At 46.7% G+C, this 15220-nt stretch overlaps 1 protein-coding gene across 2 annotated transcripts in view; it reads left to right on the plus strand.

Annotated features, from left to right (window-relative positions):
• The window catches only part of LOC110520060 (zinc finger protein 423), a 151532-nt gene that overhangs the window by 74129 nt on the left and 62183 nt on the right, over positions 1–15220 (plus strand). Inside the window, exons 4-6 of one of the 2 annotated variants that reach the window (XM_036974568.1) lie at positions 1998–5446; positions 6161–6245; positions 15173–15193. In XM_036974568.1, the coding sequence (XP_036830463.1) occupies positions 1998–5446; positions 6161–6245; positions 15173–15193 (3555 nt within the window). The remainder of the gene's footprint in view (positions 1–1997; positions 5447–6160; positions 6246–15172; positions 15194–15220) is intronic. The other variant, XM_036974573.1, reaches the window with a different exon arrangement.

Genomic DNA, 15220 nt, shown 5'->3' on the forward strand with positions numbered 1-15220 from the left:
GTGTGCTGTGGGGCAGTACATGGCTGGGGCTCAGCAGGACGGCGTACCTGTCAGTCGTGAGCAGCTCTCCCCTCTGCTCTCTCACCTCCGCTCGGCTCACATCAGAGACCAACCTGTCAGGGGCCACACTTTCATTGTGTAGCCAAAGAATTCACCTCAGTTAAGGCCCTTTGGGCTTTTCTTCCCCTCACTTTCTTGGGGCTGCCGAGGGCTTCTCTCTCTCCTGTGTTGCCAGGGTTTAACTTGTGACAGGATGACTCTTATTCTGACATGGACACAAAGACATTAGAGAAGGACTGGGGGGAATGGCTACAGTAGGGAGGGGCTTGTCCAGACACACCAGCTGTGGAGACAGCGGTGTACAGGCCTTAACTGTAATCTGAGAAAAATAGTTGTTCCCCCTTCCATCACTCCGACACACACATATAAATACATCACACACACAATACAGGCGGCGGTACTTGGATCTCTATTCAAGCAATTCCAGTTACTACACGTCTGGGCTCAAAAATAACATTTATGTTTAGATGTAGGTTCTCAACAAAGCAGTGTGCTCCTGGTATGCGGTGTAGGAAAGAAATAAAACCATTTCAGTCATTGTTAGTGTCTCCTGAACAAATCCTCTTAAAATAGTTTTATTCACTATCTCTGTCCGTTCTCTTTCTTCTTGTTCATGCTCATTTCTTAATTTATCATTTTCTAATCCTGTAATATTCCTCTCTCCTGATATTGGCTGCTGGATGGCATCTCTCCTGTTGCCTTGATGGTCTATGTGATATCTCTATTTTATAGTCTTTTACAGCGGAGGATTCTTTCCTTGCTCCAAGCTAAATTCATAATTCATGTTTTTATAAAAATCTTACCCACAAACCCCCGTGGAGTTTTATTTGCTCCGCACACCACCTACATTTTCAAGTGTATCGATTCATCACATGAATTTATTTTCCACCAAATATGCTGTGCACACCTTTGTATAACACATACTGTAGGAGGGGTGGTGGGAGGGGGACATACTCACAGTTGCTTACAGGGAGAAGTCTGTACCAAGTGCTTTCAAGGTTAGGCTATTCTCTCTCAGAATTGGTTTTTGTTGTCAATATTTAAATATTCCTTGCCCCAATATGGGGCTCAGCAGGACGCCTTTTGTTTTGTTACATAATAACATTGAGAAGACAGTCATTTATTTGAGAGTGGTCATGCCAAAATACAAATTAGATTGAGTCACCTGCCATCCAGCTATATAGTCGTTTACAAAGGAGGGTTTTATAAGATGTAGTATGTGTGGATAGGGGAAAGGGGGAGGCTGTGTACTTATTGTAAACATTTGGTTATGTGTGATGAGGAATACCAGAGGCTTCTCTATTCATCCATTTAGAGCAAAGTGTAAAACGCAGTCAAATAAAGCAAACAAACAGGCTGAGCTGGAGAATTCTGGGTTTGTCTGAGCCACCGTGGGATCCAGGCTCGCAGCATTCCTGCTCAATAAATCATGAGGATTTCTCCTCTCCCATCCCCTCCTCTCCTCTCCTCTCTTCTTCTCTACTCTAGTTTAGATGCTAAATAGATGACGTGTGGGCTGTCAGGCCCCCTCAGAATGCACAAAGCAGGGCAGAATGAATATATGATCTGCTTTGTGTGTATTTATATCATGTATGCATTAATATACTTTTGTCTGAACTAAACTGGAGAAAAGCATGCATAATCCCATGTTTTATTTCATTCACTTTGTCATATAAGAATATCCTCATTATTTGAGTGTCTTCTAATAGGTTTTTGGAATTTCAATCTGGTCCCTATAATGAAAATATGATGAGGCAGATGTAATTCTAGAGGGGAGTGAGGGATGTTTTCTAAGGGATTATAAAGAGAGAGAAAATACACTTTGTCCTTATTTATTCAATCCTGTGGGAATACGTGTCTTTAATTCTTAGCTTCTATTTAGATTTTTTTTCTTGTCCTCTCTAACATTTGAATTCTGTCTGTGTTTTGCATTGCAGATGGTGATGATGACCCTGGGCTCTCCTGGGTAGCGTCCTCTCCCTCCAGCAAAGACGTGGCATCGCCGTCACAGATGCTGGGGGATGGCTGCTGTGATCTGGGCATGGGCACAGGGGAGGAAGAAGGGGGCGCGGGGCTGCCCTACCCCTGCCAGTTCTGCGACAAGTCCTTCAGCCGCCTCAGCTACCTGAAGCGCCACGAGCAGATCCACAGCGACAAGCTGCCCTTCAAGTGCACCTTCTGCAGCCGCCTGTTCAAGCACAAGCGCAGCCGCGACCGCCACGTCAAGCTCCACACCGGAGACAAGAAGTACAGCTGCCAGGAATGTGAGGCGGCTTTCTCCCGCAGCGACCATCTCAAGATCCACCTGAAGACCCACAGCTCCAGCAAGCCCTTTAAGTGCAGCGTGTGCAAGAGAGGCTTCTCCTCCACATCCTCTCTACAGAGTCACATGCAAGCTCACAGGAAGAACAAGGAGCACCTTGCCCTGCGTGCTGAAAAGGAAGGGGGGAAGCGTGGCAGCAATGCAGGCAGTGGAGGGGAGATGGACCAGGACCCATACATGTGTGACTACTGTGAGGAGACCTTCAGCCAGACAGACGAGCTGGAGAAGCACGTAGTGACCCGCCACCCCCAGCTGTCTGACCGCGTTGACTTACAGTGCATCCACTGCCCTGAGATCTTCAGCGACGAGGGCCCGCTGCTCTCCCACATCGAAAGGTCCCACGCCAACCGTAAACACAAGTGCCCTGTGTGCTTGGAGCAGTTCCCCTCTGTGGAGGACGTCTATTGCCACCTGGACAGCCACCGGCAGCCCGACTCCAGTAACCACAGTGCCAGCCCTGACCCAGTGCTGGGCAGCGTGGCATCCATGAGCAGCGCCACCCCAGACTCCAGTGCCTCTCTGGAGAGGGGTTCCACCCCTGACTCCACCCTGAAGCCCACCCAGAGCCGCCGCAAGCTGGCCCCCAACTCTGACCACGACGATGGGGGTCACTGGATGGCCAAGGTGACCTACAGCTGCCCCTACTGCTCCAAGAGAGACTTCAACAGCCTGGCCGTGCTGGAGATCCATCTGAAGACCATCCATGCAGACAAGCCCCAGCAGAACCACACCTGCCAGCTGTGTCTGGACACCCTGCCCACGCTCTACAACCTCAACGAGCACGTCCGCAAAGCCCACCGAAGCAGCGGGGGCGCCTCAGCGGCCTTCCCCCTGCTCCAGTTCACCAACGTCTCGGCCTTCCACTGCAACTACTGCCCAGACATGTTTGCAGACATCAACACCCTGCAAGAGCACATCCGCATGTCCCACTGCCTGCCTGGAGGAATGGTTGCAGGCTCCACCACCCTGGAGGGCAACCACGCCTTCTTCTGCAACCAGTGCTCCATGGGTTTCCTCACAGAGTCCTCTCTCACAGAGCACATCCAGCAGACCCACTGCAGCGGAGGAGGGGTTCCCAAGATGGAGTCCCCCGTTCTGCAGCCCTCCCAGTCCTTCATGGAGGTCTACTCCTGTCCCTACTGCACCAACTCACCCATCTTTGGCTCCCTGCTCAAGCTCACCAAGCACATCAAGGAGAACCACAAGAACATCCCACTGGCCAATAACAAGCGGCAAGCCAAGGTGGCTGACCTTAGCCCAGCTTCATCTGATGTTGAAATCTCCTCCCCCAAACGCCATAGGCTGGCTGGGGACTCTACCCTGGCAGGGTCCAATGGAGACTACCCCTGCAACCAGTGTGACCTACACTTCAGCAGCTTCGAGAGCTTCCAGGCCCATCTCAAGTCCCACCTGGAGATGCTGCTGAGGAGGCAGTCCTGCCCGCAGTGCAACAAAGAGGACTTTGACTCCCAGGAGTCTCTGCTGCAGCACCTGACAGTCCACTACACCACCACGTCCACACAGTACGTGTGTGAGAGTTGTGATAAGCAGTTCTCTTCTGTAGACGACCTGCAGAAGCACCTGCTGGACATGCACACCTTTGTGCTGTACCACTGCACGCTGTGCCAGGAGGTGTTTGACTCCAAGGTGTCCATCCAGGTCCACCTGGCTGTCAAGCACAGCAATGAGAAGAAGATGTTCCGCTGCACGGCCTGTGCCTGGGACTTCCGGAAGGAGAGTGACCTCCAGCTGCATGTCAAGCACAGCCACCTGGGACACCCCACTGGCCCTGCGGTCGCCGGCAAGGCCCGCAAGTGCATATTCTGTGGGGAGACGTTTGGCACCGAGGTGGAACTGCAGTGCCACATCACCACCCACAGTAAGAAGTTCAACTGCCGCTTTTGTGGTAAGGCCTTTCACGCTATTGTGCTGCTGGAGAGGCATCTGAGGGAGAAGCACTGTGTCTTCGACGGTGGCAATGGCACTGGGAATGGGGGCAGCCAGAATGGTACACCCAACGGGGTGACCCAGAGCTCCAAGCGTGGGGGAGGAGGCGAAAGATCGACAGTGACCACGGAGCAGGCAGACCTGCAGAGCATGCTGCTGAAGAATGCCAGCCAGGACGTAGCCAACAGCCATGAGGCCAGCGGAGGAGAGGAGGAGCTGGACAACTCAGAGCCCATGTACGCCTGTGACATCTGTGGAGCAGCCTACACCATGGAGAGTCTTCTGCAGAACCACCGGCTGAGGGACCACAACATCCAGCCCGGGGATGACGACGCCGGCACCCGCAAGAAGAAGGCCGACTTCATCAAGGGCAATCACAAGTGCAACGTGTGCTCACGGACCTTTTTTTCAGAGAATGGCCTGAGGGAGCACGCCCAGACCCATCGTGGCCCAGCCAAGCACTACATGTGCCCCATCTGTGGAGAGCGCTTCCCCTCCCTGCTCACGCTCACCGAACACAAGGTCACCCACAGCAAAAGCCTGGACACGGGCACCTGCCGCATCTGTAAGATGCCCCTGCAGAGCGAGGAGGACTTCATAGAGCACTGCCAGATGCACCCAGACTTGAGGAACTCTCTGACGGGCTTCCGCTGTGTGGTATGCATGCAGACCGTCACCTCCACCCTGGAGCTCAAGATCCACGGCACCTTCCACATGCAGAAGCTCTCGTCCGGTGGGGGCAGTGGGGGCGGGGGTGGATCGGCCTCCTCCTCCCCCAACGGCCAGCTGCAGCAACACAAGCACTACAAGTGTGCCCTGTGCCTCAAGGAGTTCAAGAACAAGCAGGAGCTGGTGAAGCTGGATGTGAACGGGCTGCCCTATGGGCTGTGTGCTGGCTGTATGAGCCGGGCTACCAACGGCCAGTCTCCCAGCGGGGGCACCACGCCCCAGGAGGCCGGGGGAGAGAAGGTTGCACCGGTGCTGCGATGCCCCGAGTGTGCTGTGAAGTTTGAGACCCTGGAGGACCTGGAGAGCCACGTTCAGGTGGACCACCCCGAGATGAGCCCGGAGACCAGTGGGGCCAAGAAGGTGACGGATGCCTCGCCTGTCCCTAAAGTAAGAACACTCTCACCATATTCTCCACTATGGCTCAGCATACAGATTTATATTAAGATCTACATACAATATGTGAAAATTCTAAGGTTAAGGTAACTGAGGTTTAATTTAGTAATTGATAAATCAATCACATAGTGAATACCCAACATTGTCCTCTGTGGTATAAAAGAAATAGAACACATTACCAATTCAACAAAAAGTTAAATGGCCCTGCATTTAGAAACATCTAGTGAATTGATTAAAACTTCAAAGCGAATTCATATTATTCAGTCATTCCTAATGCTTCAAGAGTGATCTGAAATGTTGTTCCCACTTTTTAAAATCCCTAATATTTTAGCAGTATTTTCTAGCAGTGTGTCTGTTCCCAGTGTGTAGTGTGTCAGTAGAAAGTCGTGCTCAGTTAGATGTGTGAATTCATGGCTGCGTTTCAGTGGGCCCTAGTGGTTCCTGCAGCTCAGCCCAGCTGAGGCATTGTACGGCCTGTTCGCTCTACTAGATATTGACAGTGAGGTCCCAGGGATGCTCAATCTTTACCTGTGCCTTTGTTTCAGTTCAATGCAACAGCAAGGAGAAACCTCATAACCCTCCTCTCCCCACCAGCACATTATTTTTGTGTCAGGAGAGCGCGTGTGTGGGTGCACGCTCTGGCTGTGAATGAAAAAGTAATTTGATAACCTCTCTAAAATTCTTGTCTACCTGTATGTTGCATTGCAGAAGAAGACGTACCAGTGCATCAAATGCCAAATGACCTTCGAGACAGAGCGAGAGATCCAGATCCACGTCGCCAATCACATGATCGGTGAGTCAGCCTCACCATTTCCTGTGTGTGTGTTTATCTTTGTGTCCGTCTCTTCTTTGGGTTTCCTCTCTGCACAGCCTTCTCTTTGGCCTAGCCCTCGCCCTCTCTCTCCCCGTTCTGCACAGCACACAGGTGTGAGACAGACCGGTGAAATGAACAGCTCTATTTCTGAAGCTGCCACCGCTCTCGACAGCTGTTCCATTGTTTAACACTTGACTGCACAGCTGAGGCCACAGTTGCAGGTCTGATTGTGTGGCAGGTAGCCTAGCGGTTAAGAGCATTCGGCCAGTAATTAAAAGGTTGCTGGTTCAAATCCCCAAGGTGCTCACCCTAATTGTTCCTGTAAGAAAATGTATTAGGTTGTGGAAAATGTTCTATGATAATAGACAGATTCCCAGAACATTAAAACTGCCCAGTTGTGCTGACATTCAGATAATGTTTTTGTTAGGTTCCACAGGAAATTCCTATAATGTTGTAAGAATGTTGACACAACACCTAGAACATCTAATTACGTTTTTGGAGTTGTTCTTTTGATATTTACATAGGTTGCACAGAACATTCCCACAATATTCCACAATTTCCAGATAAGTCTGTTTGTTTGACATTCAGAGCATATTTGTTTTAGGTTTAACATATTATTACAATTATGTTCACGCAATATACATTTTACCTTGTCTTGGAGGTCCTCAGAACATTTCAAAAACATTTAGACAATGTTATACTTAAGATTGACCTAATATTACCACAACATTCTCAGCATTAGAATGTATAGCTCCTTAAAGCATGATAATGCAGATTGGAGTACATCCCCATTATGTTTCTCACCAGATTTAATAGCAATTTGCATTTGAAGAGACACGTGGCATTTTAATTTAATTCATAGGACATACAAACGCATCCATATTTTGTACACTTCATATGTTGACAGTCTGCACATGTGGAGTTTGAACCTGCAATGTTTGGTCCCCAAGCCAGGTCTTTTATCCTCTGTGCCTCCAGCTCTCTTACATGTTCTTGTTTCAGTATATAGCAATGTCGGTATGGTCAATCAGGAATGTAAATCAGGAATTCCACGCTGGGTTGCGTTAAATGCGGAAGACTGACTAGGTATCCCCCTTTCCTTATCCTTTCTAGCATTCTTATACATAACTAACACAGGGAAATACAGGGACTGGGTTATTCACCATCACTTCCCCCATCCTCTTTATATGCTGTATACTTCTAGGCCCATATTTACAAGGTATCCAAGACTATGAGTGCTGGCTGATACAGGACCTTTTCAGATCATGAAAAATAAGAGGGGGGACCATATCAAGGGTCTCAAAGTAGGAATTATATCGTCTGCGTTTTTAAAAGTTGAACGGTCCATTTTTACAGCGTTTTATTTTTTACAGTTAGTCTAATTTCTGCATTTCTGACTGGATTCATACATCTGGACATGCTCTCTTAGTAGATTATATCGGAGCCTCAAATTATTTTTTACTTTTATTTTATGTGGGATTGAATCTGCAATCTTCAGCTTTGCAGTTAGATCATTAACCCACTGTGTCACCAAGGGATAGCTGTAGTACAGAGGTATTTTCTCCAGTCTAATATGGTCAATCGGGACATAAAACATCATTAAAATGTCCCCATCCTCTTCTCGTGCTGTTGTACATATAACACTGTATTTTATTTCATGTTCAATCTAAAACCAATATGCTATGAATGTCATAAAAACGGACTTATTTGGAAGTTATTTAACATTATGCAACATTGTGGGAATGTTTTGTGCAACCTTCGTGAATATCATTAAGGGCATGTCCTGTGCAACCTAACTTAAACATTAGGAAACCTACCTCTTAAAGATAGGAAACCTATCTCTTGTATCGTGTAATGTATCCACACTGTTCCCACAACCGAATGAAACATTCTGGGAAACTTTTTAAAGAACAGACTAAATGTGTCTGGGAACATTCTTGTAACATGAATGGAACATTTTATACAAACATTGTATAATCGTCAGCATGACTGGACAGTTTTTGTGTTATGAGAACGTTTGCCGCAACCTAACGAATGTTCTGGGAACTTTCACAGAACCAATTTTGGTTTGCTGGGAAAACATTACTGGTAACATTACTGAATATTACATTACCTGGAAACCTAATGAGAACTTTGGGAATATTCTGTGGTGGTTGTTACAGATGTTACAGATGTTGTTCACAACATTTAGTGAATGTTAGGAGAACATTCTAAGGGTATTTCATGAAACAATGTATAAAAAATGTTATCAAAACATTATATCATCTTAATGTTAGATAAAACATTAACTCAAATTTAATGGGAATCTTAGCTAATGTTCTGAGAATGTTCCCGGTTTGCTGGGATGTGCGTTTAACTGAAAAGTTCCTCTGTAGTTTTTACAGGCTTCCTCTGTGTTGTTATTCTGTGAAGTAATAATTGCTGCAGCAGCGTACTATAGTGTAGATTAACGAGCTTGGCCTGTGAGTAATTTGGGAGAACAAACGGCAGATCGCTGGGAGCCGCAGCGACTCCCTATCCTTCTCCAGGCCTGACAGCTGATACTAGAGTTGTGTATTTTCAGTGCGTGGGTCCTCCCGAGTCCTGCAGTAGTTGTGTCTTGAGAGAGAGGGCTGGTACAGAACCACAGCTATCGTATACAGGCCTACTGCCTGCACCAGCCCAGAGTCTGGCTGGGAACATACATTCTCCATTGGATTCATTCACCAGCCCAGTTTTCTTTCTTTCTTTTTCTCTCACTTCCACTGTTGACTTAATTTCCTCCGTTCCTCCTTCCCCAGCCTCACCCTGTGTTCATTTTCTCTCCGCTCTCTGATGAGGGTTGAAGACCCATCCAGGTTCCCATGCTCTCTCTCATCTCCATCTCCTCCACCCTGAAAATCCTCTCCTTTCAGAGTTCTCTCCCCCTAAAAGACTGTTCCGTGATGGGGTGATGGGGTGGCTGGAAGAGGGGCAGGGGGAGCGCTTTTAAATGCTTGGCTCTCTCTCTCAGCCGCCATGGAGGGAATTTTGGGTTAATTAACATCATAATTGTTACAAAAACTGGAGGAGATTAATTATGGAATTGAGGAAGATTATTTTAAGTACTGTTATTATTTTATTATTTCTTTCTAACCCCTCTTCAAAGATGGATGACGTCTTTTCAGCAGTAAAAAAGAGCAGTGTCTTAACCTTTATCTGGTGAGGCGTCTTTGGTGAGAAAATTGAAGAGATCACAGAAGAGGAGAGTTTTCTGCTCTCCCTGTCGCTACTCTCTTTCTTGGGCAGATTACGAAACAATCATTAAAAAGCTACACTATCTGTCAGGTTTGATATATGACTGTTGAGGTTTTCGCTGAGCTTTGATATTTACTCTCCACATTTCTCCTTATAGAAACCCTTCAGAATGCACAAGTATTAGTTCTCACGCGTTTAAAGCCCCAGTGAAGTAAAAAGTGTGATTTTGCTGTGTAATACTGCAACATTGTGAAAATGATGATAATGCCCCTTTAGTGTAAGAGCTGGTTGAAAAGACTGCCTGAAATGTCAGGGATGGAGTTTTGGTCTGCCTTGAGACATTAGTTAATATACAATTAGACAATTAGTTAATAGACCAATAAGAGTTCCTAATCTCTCTGCCAACAACAAGCTTTCAGTTTTCCCCTCCCCACTTAGACAGCAACCAGACAGTCTTAGCAAAGAACAATTTCTCAAGCAAGAATTTTGCTTAGAAGCTATTTATTTTTTAACCATTTTAATTGAAAACAATCACAGTAAGGTACTTCATTTTTACCCAGAAATGATTTGATATTGCGATAAAAACAGCTGCATTGGACCATCAACACATTTCTAACCTCCTAAAACATGTTGGGATTTTGTACTTTTTAATACTTGAAATCAGTTTGTTCACTAGAAGAGTAGCAACAGTCAACACATTCTTCATTCTAATCCATTGTTCACCGTTTGTAAGGTGATGGATACTGTCTTTATCTCCATTGTGGCAGAGAGGCTGTTTAGGAGAGAGGGATCTAAAACAAGATGACTCCAGTCAGTGTGTTTTCTGTACGCCACATCACTAATGACAAAGCACCAGCGATGTGGCCTGCCCTTCTGTCTAACCATTTGTCAGCTGGGGTAATCATGTCCACTTCATTTCTTCCTCTCCGCTACTTTGCAGGTGTTCTGACACTCACCTCCCATTTCCATAAATGTTATTGATGTTCGTCTGCCATCCCAGGTCTGTGTGTGGTAGAGGTGTGTGTGTTGTGGGTGCACTTTGGTGGGTGTCTTTTGTCATTTATGCTATCTCAGCCCCTCCCCTGATGTAACTGAGAAACCTGAAATAAACTAACTTGCAAACACACACACTTCCCCTCCCCAGTGTATGTTCCCTGCACTCTTCACATTTGCACAGTGAAGATGTGCAGAGAGACACCCCACATACCCACCCACCCTGCCCTGTTATCCACAGTGATGTTTGTGAAGGTATGATCGTACCACTGCTCTCCCCCTCACAGCTTTGTGTAGGAATGATCATTAACAAGGAGGTGACACTGCATATCATTCAGTTTACATCCTGAACACTCCAACATCTGCTGAATGCTGGCTGCTCCCAGCCCCTTCCTGTGTGAGCCCAGCCCACCCCACCCCACACGTGTGTGTAGGATCTATGTTTGACTTCCCAATTGTCACTTTTCCTCTTTCCTCATACACGTCCACCCCACAGAGCGTGTGGATGGGCAGCCCCCCCCCCCCCCCCACACACACACACACACTTGCTTAGCTTTGAAGATGTATTTAGCTGAAGTTGATGATTTCCTCAGATGGCTTGTTATTCATGCATCCTCACTAGCTGTGGTTTCATTTTTGTGTTGCTAGCCAAGCTCGAGTGCGGATGATAATCGATGAGACTGGGAGAAGTGGAGGTGCAGGCACGTTCTGCTGGAAGAGAGCTTAATCAAGCTGGAGAGAGGGGGTGTACAAAAGCGGGTGTTAATTAATCAGAGTGGTGCGCCAGGCAAACGCCATGCGAGCGGTGTTCTCCAGCAGGCAGTGGGCCTGGAGGAATGTGGGTTTATTTCTCCTGCTGCCTGTTGATTGAACTGCTCTGATTATTTAATGTAGACATACCACTGCTGTGTGCCTGGGTGGAGAGGAAACTGCTTAACAACACTGCTCAGACAGTGTCACACAGTGTCACGTATGATTACGCTAGCAGGATTATCATGATACACACGGCACACGCATACATACAGTATACACACACACACAGATAGATAGATAAACCTGTTTACTTGCGTTACAGCCTCACTCCCCCTGTTAAAGATCTTCCCTATCAGATTGGCCTGTCAGCCTGTCACTCAGTATCCAAGTCATTGACCTGTCAAGCGTCTCTCCACTGTGAGGTTAGACTGGAATGTGATTATACAGCAGCATCCTCAGGGCAGTGCCAGTGTTTTACTCTGTCCTGGAGGACAGGTGATTTGAAGGGAGGCAGAGAGACTTCCAACTGTATAATCTAATCCAGTAATGTGATAGAGTCCTCCAAATCTGCTCTAACTGCACACTGGGCAAAGTAGAGTGTAGTGTACCCATGGCCTCTTAAACCCCTGTCAGACGACATCAGCTGTAATGGGATGAACAGATGGAAACTGACTGAGAGAGAGGGAAACTGCTGTCTGTTCTTAAAAACGTCATTAATGTAAGGTATCGTTTTTATTTTTAATACTATGTTCCGTAATAGGACTAAATAACTTGATGAGTTCCTTGAAAGGAAGTAATTAATTTTACAAGATCTGTTTATACTTTTTTGAAAAGTATAAACATGTCCATGCTAACACCCACCAACCACTACATTTGTGTACACTCTCCACCCATGATAATTGTCTACACACTCCCATAGTTAAACAGCCAGCCACACAAAATCCCATTTCTCACACAGAGAAGAGGAGAGAGAGAAGACATTTTGGCCCGGGGTGATAACCTGCCTGTAGAGACACCCCAGTGTTCTGCTATTGTGTTGTAAAGCCCTGCGCCGTGCCTGCCGTGTGGGCTGTGACTGATCCCCATGTCTGCGTGCCTGCGCAAAGATGGAAATAATCACAATAATAATAGTCCACCCCTTCCAGGGCCACATGCTGAACAATAGGACTGGTGGACCAGAGCCTCTCATTTCCCAGGGAGAAAGAGTGTCAGAGGGCCAGATCATTTTCATTTCCTTTACCCAGATGGAGGGATATCACAGGCTGGTCTCATAAACTAGATGTAACATAGTAAACAAAAATATAGGACTATGAAATAAATAGGAAATGTTATGTTTGACTTGGCCACATAAGACAAAAGGTTACTTAAGTCAAAAACAAAGGGGGGGGGGGGGGGGGGGGGTGTAACACAAACGTCTAGCAGCCCAAAAGTTGTGTGTTCGAATCTAATTTTTGCTCATTAGAAATGTTGCAACTATTTACTACTTTTTAGCTAATTTGCAACTACTTAGCATGTTAGCTAACCATTCCCTTAATGTTAACCCTTTAACGTAACCTTAACCCTAACCTCTAGACTAGCTAACTTTAGCCACCTAGCTAACATTAGCGTTAGTCACTTAGCAACCTAGCTAACATTAGCCACAACAAATTGCAATTCGTAACATATCGTATGAATTGTAACTCATAACATTTGTAATATATCATAGGAAATGGATGATGGACATCCACAAATTAATACATACCATACCAAAAGTAACATATCATACTAATTTGAGCGTTACGGATTTTAATTTACTATGTTACGTATAACCCTGAGTCCAGGTTGGATACCAAGGAGACAATACATTGGGAAGGCTGAGGTGAGTAGGGAACAACTGAAACTAATATTTGAAAAAGTGTGTGGAGTCATTAGCAATGGCTGCTTTTTCAGTGTCTCAGCTGAGTGGTATTGTGGGCATGAAGACTAACTATTAATTAGTCTTGACAAAATTACTATTGAGATAAATTGTAAAATGCCTTTTTCATATTATTTTTGTTATGACATACGTCTTACACTTATGTGTATGATGTGGTAAAGCCTTCACATTTGAGACAAAAGCTCTCAGCAGTGTCGACGCCATCTTGTTTTCCTCATAGTGACAAGGGAATAGGGATGGAAGGACTGTTCTAAGAAACTGGATACAGTTCCGTGGTTCTGCATCTTCCCTATTTATAGGCTAGCCGTGCCATAGCGGGGTGTGAGGTTGGGGGGGGGGGTGCTGTGCACCACAGTGGGGCCACCCCCCAGGGCCCTAGGCTGGGGATCCCACCTGTGTGGTTAATCACAGTGCTCTATGCATTCAGAGCGTAATTTTAGCCCTGGTTTGGCAGGGCTCAGTGGTGCAACTGGCCCTGCACGTCGGCCTCCCCTGCTGACAGGGGTGGGAGAGTCAGGGGGGAGGGACAGAGAAGGGAGGCAGAGGGAAGGGGGGGGGGGGGGCAGCCTTACCACTCACACCTGCAGGGGGCTCCTCCATGGTTTGCAGCTGCACAGTGGAAAACAATAAAGCCTGCAAAAAAAAATGCCAGTGTGGTCCTCCTGAGAGACCCCAACACACAAAGAGAGGAGAGAAGTGAGGGAGAGAGAAAAGACAGAAAAGGGAATTCTAAGCAGGCAAAGACTGCCTTAGCAACTCAACCGACAGCAATAAACAAGGTAAAGAGATACAGATTGTGGTTGTCGATACCCAGCTATATCTTTCTCTTCTAAAAATACTCATGGTAGCTGATACAAATATTTGTGCGGTACAACTGCTACTACTACTGGTATTTGGTCAGAATATGCAAGCACCATTTTGTGCGTGTGGATGCATGTGCTGCTCTCAGTATTTGTGGGCTTACACACTTCAGGACAGGCTGAGATGGGAGAAATGAGGAGCTTACTCATTTCACCTCACATTACCCCCCCCCCCCCCCCCCCCCTCTCTCTCTCTCTCCAAATTCAAGGGGCTTTATTGGCATGGGAAACATATGTTAACATTGCCAAAGCAAGTGAAGTAGATAATGTACAAAAGTGAAATAAACAATAAAAATGAAGAGTAAACATTACACTCACTCTCTCTCTCACACACACACACACACACACACACACACACACACACACACACACGCACGCACGCGGCTCTGCTCTCCAACACATCCTGAGGAAAAGCATGCAGACACTAATGCCTCACTAATCACCGGCACCCAGAACTCACAGCATGCCCACTCTCCTCTCAATCGCCCTTAATCAGCCAACACATTTCAATTAGCATATTGTGTTTAACCTCACTTTCATCTGCTTTTATTAGTAGATTGAGCTGTACTCTCTCTCCCCCCCATTCAGCCCTCTCTCTCTCTCCACCTCGCTCTCGCTCCACCTCCCACCTCTCTCTCTCCACCTCTTTCTTTCTCTTTCTCTCTCCCTCTACCCCCGTCTCCTCTCTCTCCCCCTCCTTCCATCTCAAGGCTGGGTGTCTCTCTCTTCCCCACTCCAGTAACAGTACCCGTGGAAGAGAGCAGTGTAATAGATACATCTATTAAAGCATATACTGGAGTCAGACTGTTTCTCCCCTCAGCAAGGCCTAAACTAAGTCTGGATATACAATCGCATCAGTTGAGCACTTTAGTCTTATGACTCAGTTTCTTCATTGGTATTTCCATCATATTCATTTCCTGGTGGACATGAATTGTGATTTTAATCTTGGTCTTGTGACGACAGAGTAGAGTGAGTTGGTTTGATATTGAAGGATGAGCATCAGTCCGGATCTGGATAAAGAGAGAGTGTCAGGTGCATGGTATGGTAGCTGCTGCCCCACCATAACCCCCCATGTATGAACCCCCTAACCCCCATCTAATCATGGACCTACTGACTAACTGTCACCCTGCCTTCTCTTTCCACCCACCTTGCCTGTCGGACGCCTGTAGGAGAACCTGCCCAGCTGCAAGGTTTGTCCCCCTTCTCTCTCCATACCA

Source organism: Oncorhynchus mykiss, chromosome 1 (genome assembly GCF_013265735.2).
Source record: "Oncorhynchus mykiss isolate Arlee chromosome 1, USDA_OmykA_1.1, whole genome shotgun sequence".
In the NCBI taxonomy this organism is placed as follows: Eukaryota; Metazoa; Chordata; class Actinopteri; order Salmoniformes; family Salmonidae; genus Oncorhynchus; species Oncorhynchus mykiss.